Here is a 22,041-nt window from a genome sequence, read left to right as displayed (position 1 = left end):
CTTTATAAAGAGTTGTGGAGTCGCCATATTTGCCGGAGCTGAAGCCGTAATTTTTGTTAAAAAACGGCTCCGGGTTAGCTTAAAACAGAAATTTTTTAAAATTTTAATTTGGTTACTTTGTTGTGTCGTGTGCAAACGCCCCTTTTAAGTTTTTCAATTCCATTTTTATTAAAAATTTTACTTTTAAAACCTTTAAAAGTCAAAAATAGACTTGGCTAAAAAAATATGTTAAGTTTTTCTTGATTTTGGGTCGAAGCCGCACCAAAATCAAACGGCTCCGCAACGCTGGCTTTATGGTATTAAAGAATTCAGACTAGATATTAGCAAAATATTAAATGTGGATCTGTAAACATAATGAACACACTGCACGGTAGATACACCTAGAATTTCAATTGATAATTTGTTCATTTCGTAAGTTTATTCTTAAACTAGACTAAAATGGATGAGCTGTCCAAATGTCGCAACCTATTTCTGGTTGAGTTGGCAGGATTGAAAGCCGAGCTGTCCAAGGATCCTGTCATCTTGAGACTGGCCAGACAAAGTGTTCAGAAATGCAAGTCTCTGCTGAAACTACGGTATAAAATCAACAAACTATTATGCACCTTTGTTTTGGTTGGTATCGGGGATAGAACAATGATCGATAACTTATTTTTATTGTCCAAGATTGGGGGGTTTGTAGCGATATTTTGGTGAATAAAATGATTTTGATTTTTTTGAATTTATCCGTGATAAATTAAAATTCCTTCTTGAATATAATAGTTTTGGGAAAACCGTTATCCATTGGTCTCTATACAAGACCTTTTTCCTAAAATACTTAAATCCACAGAAACTTGTTATTAAAAGTTCAATTCTATCCTTTGTCCTCTCTTTTCTATTGATTTTTCAACCTCTACTTCTTAATTAGAGCTTTTATTAAATGTTGATTGGGTTGTACAAACAAGTAATGTCCAAATTATCTACAGTTATCATTTGGTTTATCGTAAATAGGATGTACATCAAATAATTGCCTATTTAAAGTTTGACTCTTAAAGTACGAGTATGGGATATGCAGAGGCTATCAAATAGGCGCTACGTATTGAGAATTGTATGATAGTAGTTGAAACTAAGTTTGTAATAAATGGGAACTTGTGTAGTAGTACTACATGGTTTACAATGAAGGCTGAGGTTATGTAACGAAAATTTGCCTTTTTAAGCACGAACCCCCTCCCCTTTTTTTAAAATAAGGGGGTTAGTATTAGGGTTGACAATCCGGAATCCGAAGTTTTGGTCAATTTTGGAATCCGTTTTTTAATAGCGGATTCGGATTTTTAATTGGTAGGCTAAAACTAGCGTCTTGAGTTTTTTCTTTCAACTCCCCCTTTTTGAAGGCAAAGATTATCATCATTATACATAAAATCTGGTTCGATTCTCGGAAGTGAATTACAGAGAACATCAAAAAAATTAATTTTTATGACATATGTAGCACTTAATTTTTTAATTTTTAAAAAAAGCCTTTTAAAATATTGCTAGAATCCGGAATCCGCAAAATGTGTGAATCCGGATTCCGCCATTTTTTGGACGGATTCTTGTAAGAATCCGAATCCGGTCAAAAAGTTTGACGGATTGCCATCCCTAGTCAGTATATCTTATGTTTGTAACGTATGGTTATGTCATATTTGGTATCACCAATAGGGTTGGAAATAAAAGAACAAATTGCCAATAAATTCATATAATTTTAGAAATAAGAAGGGGTGGGTTTTAGTGATCGATAGGCACTTTGAGGGAAAGCACCAATATACATATTTTTATCCTTTTAGCTGCGCCACCAAAGGAAATTTTATCTTGTCTAGTTCGAATCTTGTACAGAATCTGTTGATGTTGGATCTGTATACAACCACCAACTGGAAACTTGAGATTAAGATGGATGAAAAGCAACTAACCCTCATGGAATTGGAGATAGCTCTCAGGTAATACAAAACACCAAGGAGCATTTAGCATTAACTTCTTCTAACACCACATTTTTATGTTTTCTAATGAAGTGAAACACGTAGTGGGCTAAAATAACGATTTCCTCCAACCCCCCTTTACCCAATAACCATCCTACTGGAAAAGGGAGCTGACCAATAAATGACAGGGGAAAATTTTTCATTTTAATTAATATGCGGAAAGCTGACTATAATACGATACGATAAATAACAAGTATTGCATTGGCTAGAAGGTAGCTAAATATTAGAAAGACAGGCGAATACTTGAGGTGACATGTCGCTAAACAAAAAAATTTTAAATGAGTCAAAATATTGTCAGACCACATGTCTGTAAAATGGAAGAGAAAATATGAACTTCTCGACTGCTATTAGAGATAAAAATATAAAGATTTTAATTACGGAGGAGCATATACTTTATATTTCACAAAGTCCGTCCGACTGTTTCACGCTGAATTGGATTCTAATCAGGACTATCTGCATTCAAATTACATTAAAACGAGTTGTTAGGTGTTTTCCTTGAATAAGTTCTTGTGATTTTAGTAGCCTTTTTTTGAAAGAAAGGCCTATAGATTTTCCTTGTTTCATCGAGTATTTATTTTAACGATTCATAATCATTTGTATGGCCCTAGTGACCTCTTAAACAGTGCTCTCTTAACGACTTTTTTCTTAATTAGAAGCGAGGATATGTTAGGTGGTAAAGAGCTGACATCGTCACTCAGTGTGGATGATTTTGACTCTAAGGAAGACTGTCAACAGTATTCTAATATTTGTTTGAGATTTGGAAATAGTTCTTTCTGCTCCAGGTATAGCAATATAATCATTTTAGGCAATTTTACTCAAATAATATTGTCGAGCTCTAAACACCTCCCCTCTTACTTTTGGTTGGGTTATATTGGGTACTTTGTAGCTTCGCAGGGTTCCCAATAACTGTTATTAATGTTAAAATGAATAGGGATAGACATAACAAATTTCTGTCTATAATATAAACTTGTTCAATTCATTACTGACATGAATTGTTATTTTGTCCACATTAAATATAAGGGGACTCCTCATTCATTTTGTACAAAATCAAATGAATACTTTCTTGAAAATTGATGATAATATAATAAATAAATATAAAAAACACACTTTCAACTCCGCAACTAATCTATTTTAAATTACTTTGAAGGGAAGAATCTTTATGCTGGCTGAAACTTGCATTCGAAGCCGCAAAAAAATCGGCTGACTCAGAATTACAAACTATGAATGACGTCGCCTTCTCCCTTTGCAGGATCTATATGTGAGTAATAATTTTATTTAAGACTAGTGGTTACGCCCCTAGCTGCCTCTAGAGGCATTTGGTCTAGAGGATAGTTTGATCCCTATTTACTTTGATTGTAGATTCTTTTTTCTTCTGTCTTATTTTTTTTTGCTTTTCTCAATAATATTAAAATATCACCAACCATACATAGTTAACCCATGACGTTTAACCAAATGGTGTCGTGCCTGCTTGTCGCCAAGAAGTTGTCGGGTTCGTGTCTGGTCTACAAAGCGTAACACTCAGAGAGATAGAGAGCAGACAATGGGCTGTTTATTACACTAGTAGCCAAAGTTTTACAATTACGTTTTCTTATTCGTTGGGTTAACGACTTTGGGGAAAACTGAATTTTTATTGGTTGGTTTATTAAGTTAAGCGTTCAAACGTTTCAACCACTAATTTTAATCTGCAGAGGGGAAAATTTTGTGTGTCATCATTAGGGACGTACATCAATTTATGGGCCATTGTCTTATCCCTCTAGATCCCTGCGTAACACTATTATAGAGATGTTAAAAATGGTACCTACTTAATTGTGTCGACAAAAGATGAGCAATTTAAGGGTCGATTGTTACCTTATCTTACCTTAACTTACCTCGTATTTAGTAAGGGCATTAATATTCTTTGATTTTTAAGTGATCATCTAGAGATATTAGGTTAAGTAACATCCAGGGTTGGTTGTTAGATGGTATCCATATTCCAATTTTATTAATGTTTTAAGGAAAGAAGAAAATTACGAGACAGCAAATATGTTCATAAAGCATATGAAATCATCTATTTCCAAAGATATTTTATGTTTATCTATCAGCTCCAAATTGGCCAACAATAGTATTGACTCTGAAAAGGTAGGAATTGTTGCACAATAAAGCTACTATTTATAGTTATCAATAAAGGAAATATAGTTTAGATTTTATCTAGTAATGACCGAACGATTTTCAAACCAGTTTAATAGGCATTTGCGTATTAAAGTCCGTCAGACGCAAACTAAAAACTGCCGCTGTTATTCTTTTCTCAGTGTTACATTCAAAAAGAAGTATTTTTCTAGTATTCATTCGAAACCGATTAATATTCAGTGGATTAGAACCGGTTCTCATCCATACGAAAAAAATATGTCTAGCCTTCGGCATCTCGGGGCTAAAAAAATCTTTAATCTTATAATTGTACATTTTATATCCGCGAAAAGCTGTTTATAATACGATGCAAGAAATAACTATTATCTTGTCAACTCCATAAAAGAAATAAGTGAAATCAGCAAGGCAATTAGTTTCTAGATGATATATTAAATTCTCTAGACAGTCGATCAGACTAAATAATCTGCCAAATTTAAAAAGAAATTTACCCAGGGAGGGAGAGGACATTGAGCTGATAATTACACTAGTCCACAAAGTTTTATAATGACGTTTTCTTATTGGCTAAAAACTTTTGGGGATTTTATTTAATTTTGATTTGACGGTTCAATATGTTGAGAGTCCAACCGATAATTGTAACCTACAGAAGGGGTAAAATTGTTTATTATCATTGGGGATGTAAATAAATTTTTAGAGCATTGTCTTATCCCTTTTGATTCCTAAATTTACCGGACAGACGAAGATTTTTGGTTATATTTGGTTAACTTAACTATGAAATATTCTGATGCAAACAATAATGCATTCGGATTGTACCTACTTTGTGCTACAATGCAATGGTCCACTTAGGGAATTTTCAGAATTTTTTTTCTAGATTATGATAAGCCTGCTAGAAAGACCTCTGACAAAGAAACAGTGGAAAACAACGGTTCAAACCATTCTGGATCACCCAGATTTAGAAACTAAGACTAACCTATTAAATCAACTTGTGGACAAAATGTCAGCTGATATTTTTGTAGATGTTGACCAATATGGATTTGTACAATTGCAGGAACTTTAGATATTAAGCTTTGTTGTTTTGTAAATTTCCGCGGTTCGGTTAGTATTCTGAAGCTTTTTAAAGTGCCTATAAAAATGACGTCATATTGACCTACCATTGGTAAATTAAAATGTTTACTGGATTGCCATTTGAAATTTAGATTTAGTCTGTGTATTGGCCTGTCATTGGTAATTTATATTGTATGACGTTCTTTTTTTAAAGGCACCATAAAGAGCTTCCGGTATTCTAGAAAGCCACAAGGTCATGATTTTTCATGAAAATGATTTAGATATTAAAGGAAGTAGGATTTAAGTTAAGGGAGGGTCGTTTTCTATATAATAGACATGGATCTTAATGGATAAGCCAATGGTTGATAAATTAATGTAATATACCTAATATAAACAAAATTATCCCCTCTTTAGATTAATGTTGAAACAACGAATAGATAAAGTGGTTTTAAAACTGGAACAACATTGTAATTTATAGCACAATGCCCTCCCCCCTTTCTGATAAAAGTTCAAAACATTGCATGCCAACTAAAAATAAATTAAAACATATAGTACCTACAACATAAAAGCTAATATTTAATGATTCATGAAAACTTCAGGCTGAACTAATCATACTAATGAGGGAATACAAAATAAGTGATCCTAAAACAACTTTTCAGTGCTTCAAAAGCTATGCCGAAAACTTGACCAAGATTGATGATGTTAAAAAGTAAGTATTTAAATCATTAAATTATTATTAGATCTCTCATTTTTTTGGATTTTATTTTGTGTTTTTAAGCCTGTAAAAGAAGAACACTAGACAAGAAAATTTTGTATGAATGTTGTTGCGCTACTTATGAACATTCATATAAGATGTTAAATCAGGAATCTAAGGGATAAGAAAATGGCCGATAAATTGATGTACATCCCCAATAATGATATACAAAGTGACCCCTTAAGTAAAGTTGAAACGTTAAAATACTCAACTTAATGAATCAACCAATCAAAATTTATTACCTAAAGTCACCAATATAGTTAAGCCAACGAATAAGGTACATTATTATAAAACTTTGGGGACTTGTGTAACAAACAGCCCATTGTCCCCTGCCCCGAGATTTTACAGCCTTAACCAGATATTTGTGTTTAGATTGAGGTTGTCAGAAACATCAACAGTATTGAACATCCTGGCACATACAATCAGGTTTCAAACAATCTATTTGTGGTACAATCAATTTAACACCAGTTACCCCCCTGCCCTTATCCCACATTAATGTGGGGCTTAATTCTTGCCACTCTATGATTAGGGTATGTCTTGTCCGTACGTCTATCATTAACTTCGGTTAGTGTACTTTGTGCAAACAGACACTAGTCACTACGTAGTGTACAAACACATTTACCTACAAATACCTATGGGGGGGGGGCGAGCTAACACTTCGGGGGATAATCCACTCCACGCCACCTTGAACATACTACGAGTCCTTGGATTGCGATGAAACGCGCTAATGCACTCAATGGGTATTGGGTAACTCAACAGACAACCATACCTTTAATTGTAAGAACTTTGACTGGGAGTCCTAAATAAGCATGTAATTAATAGATGACTTGGTTTTGAGAGGTTAATTTGTGGTTATACGGGAATGTGCTCTGTGTTTTCTCTCATGATAGAACATTTTACAAAAATATTTTTATATTTTCCGGTTTCCAATATGTACTGTGTCTTTTGATGATAGTGAATGAATAAAAATGGTTTTATTTTTATGTGGGTATAAAAAACGTTATTTAGCAAATTTTAGATTTTAGGACAATTTTAAAGAGAAGCTTAACACCTCCCATACCCCACAAGAGAGAAAAAGTCCTTAAAAAAAACAACTGAAAACCTTTTTTCCCTTTTTTTCAAGGACAGATTTAATTTCCTCTCCTCTAAAGACATAGGCAAGGCATAACCTAAAGAAAAGAAAAACAAAATTGTATTAATGGATTTATTATTACAGGATCTGATACCAGATTTTCACGTTTACTAATAAATTGTACCGTGTAGCTGGCTAAAATAACAATCTCCCCCATCCCCTTCCCTCCTACAGGATAAATGGCCCGACCAATAAATGACAGGGGAAATAGCAAGCAAAGTTGACAAAAATATTTTCCCTGTAAAAATATATACGTATATTATTATGGATTGTCAACTGCTTTGTTGAGGTCCAACTTACATAAATTAACCTACATTTATTTTTTTAGGCCATTACTTGTAAATATGGAAAGTCAAATCAAAGAAAATAAAGTTTCGGGTAAAATCAATCTTCAAATATTTTATTTTATAAATTTTGTTGAAATTTTATATTTCAAGTGTATCACTTTTCTTACTTGAAATATGTTTTATAAACTTTCCAATTGTAGTTTTATTGGGATCATTTTTAATAAAAAAAAATGCCATTGTTCATACATCCGTTAGTCTGTAAAAGTAAATTTTTAGAGAACATTTGGATTACCGTATATTGGCGTTTTTCAGGGATCTTAAGGGACAAGACATTGGATGATAAATTTATGTATATTTTTGATAAGAAAAATAAAGTAACCATTTATGTAGTTTGAAATTGGAATGAGAGAACATGTTTGCACAACTTTGGGTACCATTTTACTTTATAGTCCAATGTCTCCTCCCTCCCAGATTGTATATACAAACTAATTTAACTTTCTTTAACCCTTCGGTGCGGTAACGCATTAATTGCGGGCTTTAAATAAATTTTTCAGCATGGCTCTGAATCCTATTAGTATTATCCGCTGAATTAGAGTCAGTTCTCGGCAATAATGATTAATCACTTATCATATCGTATTATAGAGAATTTTTAACATAAAAAAAATAAAAAATAAATTAATTCCTGTTTATTTGCCCAAGCCTTTGGATGGACAATTGGAGCCAACTTTTCATATTACTGTCAGCGGAAAACTATCAATATTACGATACGATAAATGCGTTATTCAAGATAATTACACACATTACATACCTATTAATTCCGTTCGCATTGTAACATAATTGTCCTTGTCTAGATTCTGATTTGAAAGTCGGAGAGTTGATTCTACTACTGCACAGTATTGCTAGGCATTCAAATTTCATGAAATATTACAGCTTGGCTAATCAAATGTGGGTAAGGTTTTTTTTCCAGTCGAACCCGATTAATATCCACTGGATTGGAAACGGTTCTAAGCCATACTGAAAAATCATGTATAGTATCGTTTTATATCCAGTTTTCTATGAATATGAAAATGTACAATCGTAATATTAAAACCAGTTTTGTTAGCCCGTACAACAAAATACGACATACATCTGCTGACAAATATCCCAACAAAATGTCAGAGATTTTTGTCGTATCGGATTTTTGGTTTTAACAGGCTAAACAGCATCTGAGTAGTTTCCAGTCAGTCTATTATGCAGTAATGATATGTATGTGTGTATGTTCTTGTAAGTTTTTACATATATTGTTCATTTATATCGGATTTTTTATTATTTTTTGGTTCTTTCAAGTTATATTTGCTAAACTATTAAGATGTATGTTGATTGTTGATGCGAATTTTGTCCATTTTTCATTTGATTTCAATTTTTTGGACTGAAAGTAGGTATTCATAACATAATTTTTTTCTTGACTATCCAAATCCCTGGGTTTATATATCTCTAGTAATTTACTAGTTTCTAAGGGCTGCGCTACTTATGTATATGAAATAATTGTCCTTGTTAATAAAAAATATTAATTTCATTACATTAAAAATAAAAATAATATTAAATTATAAAAAATTGTCAAGAGATCTTGTATATAAAATAGAAGAGGATGTTTTCATATCAAGTTTCTATAAGTCTCTACTTTCCACCAAAAACAAAACTTCTTTTGTCCATAAAAGCGGAGCTTAGCAAAAATAAAATATGAAACAAAGAGGCTATTATATGCACAATGGATTTACAGAAACTGACTTTCAAACCAATATGGCAACATCTATAGAGTATCCACGCTTTGATATCAAAGCATTATGTTCTCCGTACCAAAAAGCTAAGAATTTACTTTAGTTTCAAATTAAAAGTATTTTGTCAATGTCGAATAAAAATTGACTGGGAGGGTGGTGGTGCCCTGCCCCAAAATAGTTGTAAACTTTTCTAAGACCTATATGAGAAGCAACCCTGTAAAGGAGAACCATATGGGTTAATCGGTTAACATTTAACATGTTACAAAAACCAGTAGCTATACGTCATGCTTAATAAACGGACGAATAACCTGAAATATTGAAAACCTTTGCTTTCTGAAACAAAAATAAGATATTATTTTTTTGAGAAATGCATAATTTATTACAATAGGGCGAGATCTCAACAAAACAAAATAAAAAAAATTAGAAGAAAAAAGAATTTTGACAACTTAACATTAATCTTTCATTTTAAAGGCGAAGTATTTCTACATTTAGGTTAGGTCCGTCCGTGATTGATATATCTTTTCGTTAGGGCACGTTAGAATTGCCCTATACAGGGTGCGCCACATAAATCCGGACTTTTTTCAAACGGCCATAGCACCAAAACTACTTAACCAATCATGACGTTTGACCACACTATAAAAAGCTTGGGTAGTTATCTTTTTGCCCATAAAAATTTTTAGATGATGGAGGACGTATTCTCCAAGCTGGCAGCGCTTATGTTCAACATGGCAGAATCGAAACGCGCTGATAGTTTACCCTGGATTCTTTACTAGGGCCCACTAAATCTGACCTCAGCCCATCTGTAGGTGAGGTAGAGTTATACAACTTGCTGGGGATACTGTTAGATACATAAGTAAGACACTAAAAAAGACTAGAGCTCTCTATCTGAAATGGCTTGGCCGTAGTACTCCATCAAAGTGAAACGTGGCAGATTTTGAGAGGTCAAAAACGTCAAAAATCGTGAAAATTCGTGAAAATATCTCGGTTCTCGACTACATGGGCCCATTTGTAACCTTAAAACTCGTTTTAGACTATGTGTTGCGATGATAACCCTAGCTTAATCTTCATGCCATTTCCAAAAAGGTATTGCACGTTGTTCTAGCTTAATTGTTGCCCAAATGAGAGCCGCCGTGTCGAAGGGTAGCTTGAAAGATGGGTGAATTTGGATCCTGCAGTTACTCACGTCCCTAAGGAGATATGGCCTCCCAGCAGCCCCGATCTTCATCCAATTGACTTTTGGGCCTGGAGCGCCATTAAAGCATGAACCAATAGACGCGCCCATACCACAAAGACCTCCCTCATTGCCACTATAAAGGAGAACTTCGCCAGCTTGGACAGGGACATGGTGACCAGGGTCTGGGGGCGGTTCAGGGGGCGGGTAGAGGCGGTGATTGAGGCTGGCGGCGATTTTATTGAATAATCTAATAGTCATATAGCTAGTTTGCTTCCCAGTTTTTAAAATTCAATAAAATCTTTGAAATTGACGATTTTATGTTCATTTTTTTAAAAAATAAGAAAAAGTCCGGATTTATGTGGCGCACCCTGTAGATGTCAAACTTTACTTTAAAGGATGATTCTTTAAACAGTTAGGTACATTTTAAAAGCGTAGCAACTCAATTATTATTACTACAGTGTCCGTATGCTACATAATAATTCTAATTCTTAATTTAAATTATGTTAGGTTAAGATTTTCACTGAATCTTTGAAACAATGTTGAATATTAAATGCATTTTAACTCAACATTGGTAAATGTTCGTTTGTATGACTGTCTGATATGTTGAGCCTCGCTTTTATGGATATTGTAAACTTTATTTTAGTAAAAATATATCTCGCATAGTATTATAAACAGCTTTCCGCGGATATAAAATGTACAAATATAAGATTAAACCAGTTTTAGCCCCGAGATGCCAAACGGTTTTAATCTATTAATTGTACATTTTTACAGTTATAGTAAACTGGATATGATACGATTCTAGACATAATTTTTCATATTGATGAGAACCGGTTCTAATCCATCGGTTTCGAATGAATACGAGAAAAATAAATTAATGCTAGAAGCGCAACAGCCCTTTAATAGCTTTCTGTTAGTTTGTCATAATTGCAAATCATCAGTACCCACCAATGAATCTTTACATTTTTCCAGGTAAAAGTGAACCTATCTGACGAGCAAACCTGTTTGGAGTTCATAGATACCCAGTGCAAACTTGTACCTCATAACAAAGAGTTGCTACAACTGGGACTCGTTGTAAGGTGATATTAAAATTGTTAATTTAGGCATCACAAAATCGTCCAATCGACTTCATAACTTGCTTTAGGATACCTAAAGCCATAAAAAGATTTCTTTAAGAGTTGGTAACTCTATTACCATCAAAATAAACTCTATTTGTCAAGTTAAAATTTATTTATGTTACTATTTATTATACTAGCGGCTACGCCCCTAGAGGCCTCTAGTGGCACTTTAATTGTTTTTATTTATATTCAAAATATAGCTATTTAACGTTTGATGTTTATTTTTCGTTGAACTCTCTTTCTAAAATCGATAAATTTTTTTAAAAAATTTAATTTCTCTAGAGAGGGTGGTGGTACCCTCCCCCAAAATAGTTATAAACCTTCCCGGGACATATGGGAATATACCCTGTTAAGGAGAACCCGATCAGTTCAGCGGTTAGCGAGATCCTTCGGTACAAACACACAGACACACAAACATCCTGTTACTTTATTATAAGGATTGTGCCTAATAATATCTACATCTAGGAATCATTATGAAGTTTTTCAGACCATAATTACAAGATATTTACAGTAACCATCCCCTCCTTATTTACTCAAATAGAATATTTACATTTTATGTTTTATCTTATTTTCATTTGATTCAAGAATTTTTCAATTTCCAGTTTTATTAAATTTTGTCTATCAACCCAGAACAACAGTGATAAATGTTTTGTAAAACAGATTATAGGCAAGTTCAGAGCCAGATTTTGTACAGTACACTTAATGTGCGTGAGAGTTTTACAATTTTTGATGTAGTTTAACAAATGTTTAAAATGTTTTTTTCCCATTGAATGAAAATTTTAGCTAAGAATTATTAAACTTTTCTTAGTTGTATATTAGATTTTTAGTAATTATTTGGTTTTCAAGCTCGCGTTTTTTCTAAGAATACTTGGTATCTATAATCTAATTCTGAAGAAATATTATTAATAAACGCTTTGGTTTATATCTTTGGTGTTATGCAAATTTTATTTAGCCGATCTTTGCATTTTTTAGTACATCCTAACAGACAACCAACCGTTGATTTAATTATTGCCCATTCTTCACAATTCAAAAGTACATATATGCAATCTGAATGTCTGTAGTTTGATGCAGATTTTATACAAAACTGTGTAGTTTATTTAAATTGTTGCCAGGGTATTAATGGACAACGTTATCCCTGTTTGTGTTATCTGAAAAAAAACTAAAATTGACCCAGCATTTTTGTTCATTTATTTATTTTCCACTGACTGAGTTTTCAAACCATTAATTTTGGTTGGGCATGAATTCCGCGTAGTTTTAATGTTTAGTAATGATAATGGTAACAAGGATAAAAGCTACTTTACCAGCAGGGTGTCGGAGCCGTATAATTTTGATGCGGCTCCGGCTCCACGGAGAGGTATTTTGAAATACGGCTCCGGCTCCTACCTTAAAATTAATATATCAATTTTTTTCATTATTGAATTTGATAAAATAAAATAAATAATATAAAATATTTTGCTTTTATTTGATTAAAGCTACCTATATAAAAGTAGAAGGATGTGTGTCTATTTGTTAAGTAACAATAGTTTTTCAGTTTATTATATGGAAATAGACCGTTGCCAAATTATAATATTACTTTAAAAAATCAATTTTAGCTAATCCGGAGCCGGAGCCGTTTTTAACGAAAAATTCGGCTCCGGATCCGGCTCCCCCAAAAATGTTGCTGCTCCCGGCTCCGGCTCCGAAACACTGTTTACCAGAATATACGGTCAAACGAACATTAACAATTATAAAAGAATTAGAATTTAATTTCGAAATTTGGCTCAAATACAGGATAGGATAATCCAAATCGTCGCATCTTATTAACGTTTTAGACTGTATTATAGAGATGCTTTGCTTATTACGCAATGCCTAATCGTTCCAGGAATCATCAATGCAAAAATTGTGTTAATGCATCAATTAAAAATTGATTAAACATATATCTTTTGAGTGTAAATAAGGAAATACGGACTTGTTGGTACTTATAGAGTTGCTACTTTTGTAACAAAATCTATCAGGAATTATCATGCCCAGATTCAAAAAAAGATAGGACAATTTTAACATGCCTAAATCAATTATCAGAGCTAGCAGTTACTAATTGACCGACAAACTGAAAAAAATGAAATATTTCTTTAAAAAATTCACAATACAAAATAACTAAATAGGTGTATGTTTAATTAAGACAGTGATGCAAAAGGTAGGGAGAAGTTTGTGCTGTAATATATATATATGCGGAAGTGAATGCATACCTTAATTTTGACCCACCAGTCTAAATTGTTTCAGATTTAACATTTGGGGAAAATTACATTATTTGTAAATCAACCCATCCCACCCACTCACTCTTAATTTTTGAGGAAAAAATATATTTCCAGTATGGCTTCGAAACCGATTAATATCTGCTTGATTAGAACCGGTTCTCAAACATACTGAAAGATTATCTAAAGTATCGTATTACAGACAATTTTCCACGAATATTCATTTAAAAATCTTTTATTTCATTTTGATATCCGCGGAAAGCTGACTCTTCTACGATAAATAACTATTATTATATTCATTGAGGTCTAGGGTTAAATACAAATTTTAATATCCTTTTTTTCGGGGGGGGGGGGGGGAATGAAGGGCTTTGTAAATTTGCAACCTGATTTTTGAATTATAAGTTACATAATAATGTTGGCTTCGTCCAAAGCTTTTATAGATATTTAAACCAAGAACAAGTATGTCCTTAAGTAGCCTTTTTTTTATTAAACTCGATAGATTAATTGAAAGACTTTTTAAAAAAACAATGGAAAAAAGATTGATTAAAATAAAAATGCTTGGCCGACAAATAATAATTTGTATCGAATAAACAGAAAAGATTAAATATTTGATAGAATAAGCAATAAATATTGAATAACCGAAAATTTTACTCATTTGAGGTTTCAATGTTAAATTTATCGAACATTTAAAAAAGGGTTTCGCCGCGACCGCAATTTTATATTTTTCAAGCTGCGTAAAACATGGAAACTGTGCGAGACAACCAACCCTTTTATTACACGACCCTTATCAGCAAGTTCTTACTTTGAATTTGTGTAATATTGCGATGTTACGTGACAGACATAGTAGCAGTAATCAGTAATACTATTTAAACGTCTCTAGTATGATGGAGTTTGGACCGGAATCGATATAGAAAGCAAGAAGACACGTTGTCAATTACACTAATGCCGCGGTTGAGATAAAATCATACTTCTTGTTATCAATACTAGTGGCAGTGCCCCTAGGGGCCTCTAGAGGCTCTTAAGAGAAGAACCTCCCTATTTTTAGAGAAAAGAAGAAAAAAATATTTTTGTTGGGGATGGGTTATATTTTCCGGCGGTGATTTCTCTTGGGATGGGGACCGCACCCAAAAAATAGTTATAAAATTTTACAGGACCTCGGAAAACTTCACTGTACAGAGAACCATATCGATTCAGCGGTATGTAAAATCTTTCGGTAAAGAAATTCTCTTACTTTAATATACTCCTTATAATAAAGTAACAGGATGTTTGTCTGTCTGTTTGTACCGTAGGATCTCGCTTACCGCTAAGCCGATATGGTTCTCCTTTACAGGATATCGATCATAGGTCCTGAAAAGGTTTATAACTATTTTGGGGGAGGGTACCACCACCCTTCCAAGAGAAATCGCACCCCCCCCCCCCATAAAAAAAATAGTATATAATATTGTATCTATGAAAGCGGTTCCTCAACCCTAAAGATTCGTGGTTACAAAATATAAATATTAAAGGTTTTCAAATATTTCTGGGGGTTTGTTTGAAGCAAATATTAGATGTATTATATTTAATACACTTGTGTAAGAGAACCTTTGATGTGGAAATATTTACCATTCTCTCACTTACAATTCAAAATTAAATTTGGATTTGTTTTGGTGTTAAGCTCTGAAAGCAATTCTATTTTGTTTAATTCATTTAGAGAATAAATTAATTTTAAAGTAGAAAAGGTGGATAGATAAAAAGGCGCCAAATTTAGTAAAAGTAAAAGGATGGCAGTGAGTCTGTCTGTGTGGGTTTGTGTGTATAGTAGGATCTCGCTAACCGTTTTCCTTTAGTGAAGCTTTTCTTAGGCCCAGGGAGGATTTATTACTATTTTGGTTTTGTGTATACCATTACCCATTCTCTTAAACTGTTTTTAACCTATTTTTTTATCATATATCAAAAATATACTATGACACCAGTAGAATCAGACTGCAGAGCCCAAATTTGAATTAAGTCCCCAATAAACTTTTTTTTGGGGGATTTAAAAATCAATTTATATGTTGCTGTGATCATTTTGATGGAAGCAAAAGCATTTTTTAGTTTGGGGTTAAATTGTTTCTTACAGAACAATTTGATGTGATTCAGATTATATCAATACAATAATGAAAACTCTACTCTGTTCGATGCAAATAATTTTTTTCTAAAACAATAATTTATATAGAAGAAATTTAACATTAAAATAAAACATATTATTCTGAAGTCTGAACCAATTAAAAGTCTCGTTTCATTTCAGTTTTTTACAATTCAAAAAAGAGTGTTTTCACAAAGTAACTTATTTCCAATGTAGTTAAATAATTTTTATTTAATTAAAATGAAAAGAATGAAAACTATACACATAAAAGATACATGCTTTTTAAAAATATTTAAAAAGATAAGTTTGAATAATCTTATATTTTATCATATTTGTATATGTGACAAAAAAAAATTTGTTGTATTGCGTAAACGTTTGTTGTCATCTTTCACTATTTAACCCTTTACAGCCAATTTTTTTGTGTTTTAAATAAGTGATGGAAAACAAGCACGATAAAGTTAATTCATTGATATATTGTAAAGAATTAAGTTTTTAATGAATTAATTTAGATGAAATCAAAAGGCCTAATTTTACTCTATACCAGAATACTATATATATGAAGCAAAACACTCTAAAAGCTACGAATTTTACCCAAATAAAAAAAGACCTTTTGCTCTGATCAAAAAAGACCACAGCAACAGTAAAATTAATTTTTATATCCCCTCAAAAAAGTTTATTGGGGACTTAATTCAAATTTAGGCTCTGCAGTTTAATTCTACTTGTGTCATAGTATATTTTTGATATATGTTTTAAAAATAGGTTAAAAACAGTTTAAGTAAAATCTTCCCAAGAAAAACAAATTCTCCCCCAAAAATATTTAAAAATATTTCCAGTATGGCTTCAAAACCGATTAATACACTCTGGATTAGAACCGGTTCTCAGCCATAATAAAAAATTATGTATCGTATCGTATTATTGACAATTTTCTACGAGTAGTAAAATGAAAAATCATAAGATTAATAACATTTTTGTTTGTATCGTATTATTGATAATTTTCTACGAATAGTTAAATGAAAAATCATAAGATTAATAACAGTTTTGTTTGTATTGTATTATTGATAATTTTCTACGAATAGTTAAATGAAAAATCATAAGATTAATAACAGTTTTGTTTGTCCGGGCTTTCGGGCCCTAGGGGCTTAAAACCGTAATAATCCTATAATTTATCATTTTGCTATCCGCGGAAAGCTGTCTATGATACGATGCGATAAATAACTATTCCATCACTCCTTACATTACCAATTTCTCTTTATTTTTTTTTTATTTGTATTTTTTCTTGAATATTAAAAACTTTGTTAATATGATAATACTAGAGGTCGCGGGCTATAATTATCCCGGAATTATTTAATGTTTTATTTACTTTTTTAGGTTTTACAATATAAAAAAAAACTTTACTATAAAATTCTTTTTTCAAGGCTCTCGCTCTTTGCCTTACAAATTTATTCCATAATTAAATGTTCCTTATTATTATCTCTTTCAATTGCTTATTCACATTTCTCTCTATTCTAATTTTCAATTAATATATTAGGAAGCCGATTCGTTTATTAAGTACGAATATTGCTATTATTTATTTTGTGTAAATTGTGATAATTTACATTTTTCTGATTTGATATTTTCGTCCCCAAAGGGTTAAATTTAATAGTTCCCATAGCTGGCGCAAAAGACTTGTGTCCCTCTGGTCTAATTCTTTAAAATGTCAATTTCTTTAAAAATACAACATTATATACTAATATTTTTTTCAAAATAGTCGAAACTATATTCTTTATGGCATTTACAATATCAACATAAAATTAAAAACTTACCTAGTCCGTGAAAAATAGTATAATTGTATTTAACTAAGCAGTCAATGAGAGTTATTAGAGAATGATTTAACCACTATGAGTTTTAAACACTTAACATTTGGAAAACTTGAGCTTATATATAGACATTTATTTCCTATATAGATCTGACATGGATCTTGAAACAATGAAGCAGGCCGTTTTGTAAATGTTAAAAATGGAATATTCTATAACACAAAAGTTATCGCAAATATAGTATAGAATGAGAAAGAGATGGTGCATCTATATTTTAAGAATTTATATGCATACTTGAAGTTTTAGAATTTATATTTTTAGTCTTTACCACAAGAATGAGGAGGTTATGGCGGTATTTTTGGAGAAACTTCTCACATCAGGTTCAGTTTTTGTTTTACAAATTTTTAATTCATTTTCAATTAATGCAAAAGCGCGAATTCAATATTTTTACGAGCGAGCGATTAAGGGTAGAATAAATGTTCTTAAAAATTTAATGTAAAGCTTAATGTATATCAAAATAGCAAATTAATTGGGGAAATTGTTAAAGGGATTTGAGAAAGATAAATATATTTTTAAGGGTTAGTAAACAAAAGGACAACTAAAGTACGTTAAAGCTTTACTCGCAGTTAGGGGGGGGGGTATTTCTTCGTTTTTTTTAAACCTCTGTCCTTAATTACTCCTATAGGTTTCTGTTTTAGTTAAAGATAGCGAGGAGGATATGGTTTCTGTAATACATTGGATACTCAGTCAAGCATCTGACCTTGATGAAGTAAGTCAAGCAACTTAAGTAGCGCAGTTTCTCTATAACTAGTATATGTCCTTGCGTACATTTATGGTAAAAAAACAAAGATTGTTGTGTAGAATAAAGCCTTTCTTGCAAAAATTTATCACTTAACATAAGTGGGAATGAATAGATATTAGTTAAAAGGGATGTTCAAAGGAAAAAAAAGTGTCAAATATGAAGGACATACGATACAAACATGAAGAGGGAAACAAAGTTTTATAGAACTTGCGCTGCGTGTTATGAATAAGCACATTTATATTTAGATGAATGTTAACTATTAACCAAAAAATAATATTTTCCTAATTACATAACCTACTCAATTATTAAAAGACTTGTAACAAAAACAAGAAAGATTACAGTAAATGAAGCAATAATTTCATAATTTTTGTCAATTCTATAAAACTAAAAGTACAAAAAAGTACAAATATTTTCTTTTTCTGACGATATCTCGCTAGGCAAAGAACAGATTAGGTTCTCTATTTTAGGGATGGTTTTACACAATTTTTTCTAAGTCAACTCTTTGGATAGCTATAGACTATTTTTCTCTCCCACTTTGATAATAGGCCTCTAGGTGCAAATATACTTAGAGAGGGGACAATGGGCTCTTTATTACACTAGTCCCCAAAATTTTACATTAACGTTTTCTCATTCGTTTAACAACTTTAGGGAGTGACTTTTACAGAATTTAAATTGGTTGGTTTATTAAGATGAGTGTTAAAACGTTTTAACCACTAATTGAAGGTAATTTTGTGTGTCTCATTGGGGATGTACATCGATTTATCGGCCATTGTCTTATCTCTAGAATATACTAGTTTCTTTTTATTTTGTAGCGTTGCTACCAACAACATTCATTTTGCTAATGATGCCAGGAAATTGGAATTTTCTTGGAACATAGCTGCTCTATAATTATATTCCTATAACTTCATATTTTCCTTACTGATTCAAATAACATACATCTGACTGTTTACATGACCTTTTTTAAAATTCTAACTGTGCAATATACAGTTGCGCCTGTTTATGGAAAGATTTGTCTGTCTGTCAGAAAGGATCTCTAAAACATTTTAACAAAATCTTTAGAAACAAAAATTGTTCATAGGGAAAACAGTGAACATGAGCAAACATCTTTTAGATTTAGTGGTTTCAGCCAGGGATTGTAAGGGATAAGACAATGGACGATAAATTGATGTACGTACAAATGATGATAAACATAATTATCTGTAGATTAAGTTTATTGGTCGAAATGTTTAGACAGTACTAGTTTGGAACCAACCAATCAAAATTCCATAAAAGTATCCAATGTTTTTCATCCAACATCTAAAACTTTGGGTACAAGTATAATTTCCATTGCACCTCCATCCCAGGGTTTCACATGAAACCTTAAAATGTTGAAGTATATTAAAACTTGTGTAGTTTGACTTTTGCGGAAATTCGTAAAACAAAGAGCGTAATTTTTTTCACAAAATTCCGTAAAGTTGGGTGCAAGCTTCCAGTCAAATGCGCATGTTAAGTCTGACTGTTCTTAATGTTGACCAAACGCATACAATAATTAAACGCATATTTAAGAACAGTTTGACCTAATAAGTGCATTTGACTGGAAGCGTGTACCCAACTTTACGGAGTTTTGCGAAAAAAATTACACTCTTTGATAGCTTGGAAACGTTTATCAAATCTGTTCAATTTAAACACACACTTGTTGATAATGTTTATATGGTTCAATAGCATTTTTCTTCTGAAAGTAAGAAAATCGAGTACTTAATTGATCAGAGATTTTTGGTTGAAGGCTACCTTGCCCCCTCTAAGTGAGCTTTTAATCCTAGCCATTTAGGATGTCTCATTGTACAGACATCCAATTTTGTAGATTACAACATTACCAAAACAACGTTAAACTCGATTTGCTGTGCTTTTGCAGAAATCAGTTCTAGATGACTGATATCCCCTCTTTCCAATTTTTTAAATTTCTTCGAAATTACAAAGGGGAGCTGTTTTAAAAACACGCCCCTCCCTTTAATTTTAATTTTGTTCGAAATTAAGGAGGAATGGTATATAAGTTCTCTAGAATTGAGTTGTGTGAAAGCTACTTGTTTGTAAATGTTTACAGAGTACCCCTTCAGTACCAGGCAGGTTTTAAGCTATTTATGCTGGTAACTAAAAAATTTAAAGCGCACTTTAATTAGATATTCAGGTTTTCTTATCTTTTGCTTCTCTATTTTGTGAAACTATGAAAAAAAATAATCTTTTTTTTATTAAGATGTTATTACCGCCAGTTATACAGATGTTGAAGAATCAAAATTTCTTCAAGAATATCCAGCTCTTTATAATGATACTAAAGATTTATCTACAAAACCACAAGTAAGAATGAACAAATGAATATATTTGTATAAAAAAAAGTAATTTTCTTCTTTGTATGAGCTGGAGTAAAACTAATAATTAAGATTTATTTTATTCCAATGAGAATAATTGGTAATTTACCCTATATCAAAAGTTTGACATCTTTTTAACCTCCCAACTTTAATTTGCTGTTGACTGAATCATTATTCTATTTGCTTAAATGAAATGAGAGTTAGATGGTCTACAATACTTTCTTCCTCCACTATTTAGCAGCTTTGGTTGGTAGATTTTTGGTCATAATTATATGGAGGTAGATTAAAAAGATATCTGAACCAACACTACCAATACTAGATTTTGGTAAATAAAGTGGGACAAAGAATGTCAATAAAACTCACATTTCTCACTTATCTCTCTCTCATTCTCTCTCACACCCAATCACGTAATTTAATTAAGACATTTTAACTTAACATCAATAAACATAGATCACTTCATAAAGTTACCATAACAACCAGCGTTTCGGAGCCGGGAGCAGCAACATTTTTGGTGGAACCGGAGCCGTATTTTTCGTTAAAAACGGCTCCGGCTCAAGATCAGCTTAAAATGATTTTTTAAAGTAATATTATAATTTGGCAACGGTCTGTTTCCATATAATAAACTGAAAAACTATTGTTACTTAACAAATAGACACACATCCTTCTACTTTTTAAATCAAATAAAAGCAAAATATTTTATATTATTTATTTTATTTTATCAAATTCAATAATGAACAAAAATAAAGCTATTGATTTTAAGGTAGGAGCCGAAGCAGGAGCCGGAGTCGTATTTCCATCAAAATTAAACGGCTCCGACACGCTGATAACATATATTAATAGCAATATCTTTAAAAATTTGATTAGATTGTAGTGCAAAACGATTAAATAAATTAGTGTTTAAAAATAAAATAAAATATTTGACATTAACAAAGCATTTGGTTATAATGATATTAGTATAGTTAAAATTAAGATCTATGAAAACATTTTACACAGCTTATTAATTTGTTTTCTAAAGATTTGTTTTGTGGATTACGAATAGTTATTTATCGCATACTATTATAAACAGCTTTCGGCGGATATTAAATCGAAAAGATTTAATCCAATTTTGTTAGCCGAAGGCCCGTGTAGAACTGGTTCTAATCCAACGGATATTTAATCAGTTTCAAAGCCATACTGGAAAATTTTTTTAAACAGTTCAGGTAGAGGTCTATTTAGTGCAATTTTTTTAAGGTGGTTTGACAGAATGTCTTAATCCTGTTGAAGGACATCGTGTTTCTCTGATTTTCTCTTTCTCTCTTGCTGAGCCAAGCAATGCAAATTCTTATTGAGAGATTGTCTTCCCCAAGGATTTTATACACAATACCAATATTAGTTACGCCAGATAAAACAGTAAAAAACCT

At 31.9% G+C, this 22,041-nt stretch overlaps 2 protein-coding genes across 2 annotated transcripts in view; both read left to right on the top strand.

The window, feature by feature from the left end:
• The first annotated feature begins 411 nt into the window (after positions 1-411).
• LOC145315481 (uncharacterized) lies at positions 412-5,163 on the top strand. The gene is made up of 6 exons (XM_080155463.1): positions 412-575; positions 1,830-1,946; positions 2,639-2,767; positions 3,133-3,243; positions 3,980-4,103; positions 4,978-5,163. Exons 1-6 carry the CDS (start codon positions 439-441, stop codon positions 5,161-5,163), a joined length of 804 nt encoding a protein of 267 aa, XP_080011589.1. The 5' UTR covers positions 412-438.
• Positions 5,164-5,743: 580 nt separating this feature from the next.
• LOC145317348 (uncharacterized) overlaps positions 5,744-22,041 on the top strand; it is a 75,698-nt gene continuing 59,400 nt past the window's right edge. The window contains exons 1-8 of the mRNA XM_080158391.1: positions 5,744-5,859; positions 6,277-6,330; positions 7,365-7,414; positions 8,175-8,272; positions 11,224-11,330; positions 17,819-17,877; positions 18,196-18,266; positions 20,530-20,630. Coding sequence (XP_080014517.1) covers positions 5,768-5,859; positions 6,277-6,330; positions 7,365-7,414; positions 8,175-8,272; positions 11,224-11,330; positions 17,819-17,877; positions 18,196-18,266; positions 20,530-20,630 — 632 coding nt within the window. The 5' untranslated portion in view covers positions 5,744-5,767. The remainder of the gene's footprint in view (positions 5,860-6,276; positions 6,331-7,364; positions 7,415-8,174; positions 8,273-11,223; positions 11,331-17,818; positions 17,878-18,195; positions 18,267-20,529; positions 20,631-22,041) is intronic.

Source organism: Acartia tonsa, chromosome 4 (assembly GCF_053477335.1).
Source record: "Acartia tonsa isolate MP-2025a chromosome 4, ASM5347733v1, whole genome shotgun sequence".
Lineage (NCBI taxonomy): Eukaryota > Metazoa > Arthropoda > Copepoda > Calanoida > Acartiidae > Acartia > Acartia tonsa.
The sequence above is the reverse complement of the archived record's forward strand: the minus strand, read 5'-3'. Positions and strand labels throughout refer to the sequence as shown.

Coding starts and splice junctions, on each gene's coding strand:
- LOC145315481 (XM_080155463.1), top strand. CDS start 439: ATGGATGAGCTGTCCAAATGTCGCAACCTATTTCTGGTTGAGTTGGCA. Junction 1,947..2,638: donor GAATTGGAGATAGCTCTCAG/GTAATACAAAAC, acceptor TTTCTTAATTAG/AAGCGAGGATATGTTAGGTG. Junction 3,244..3,979: donor TCCCTTTGCAGGATCTATAT/GTGAGTAATAAT, acceptor TAATGTTTTAAG/GAAAGAAGAAAATTACGAGA.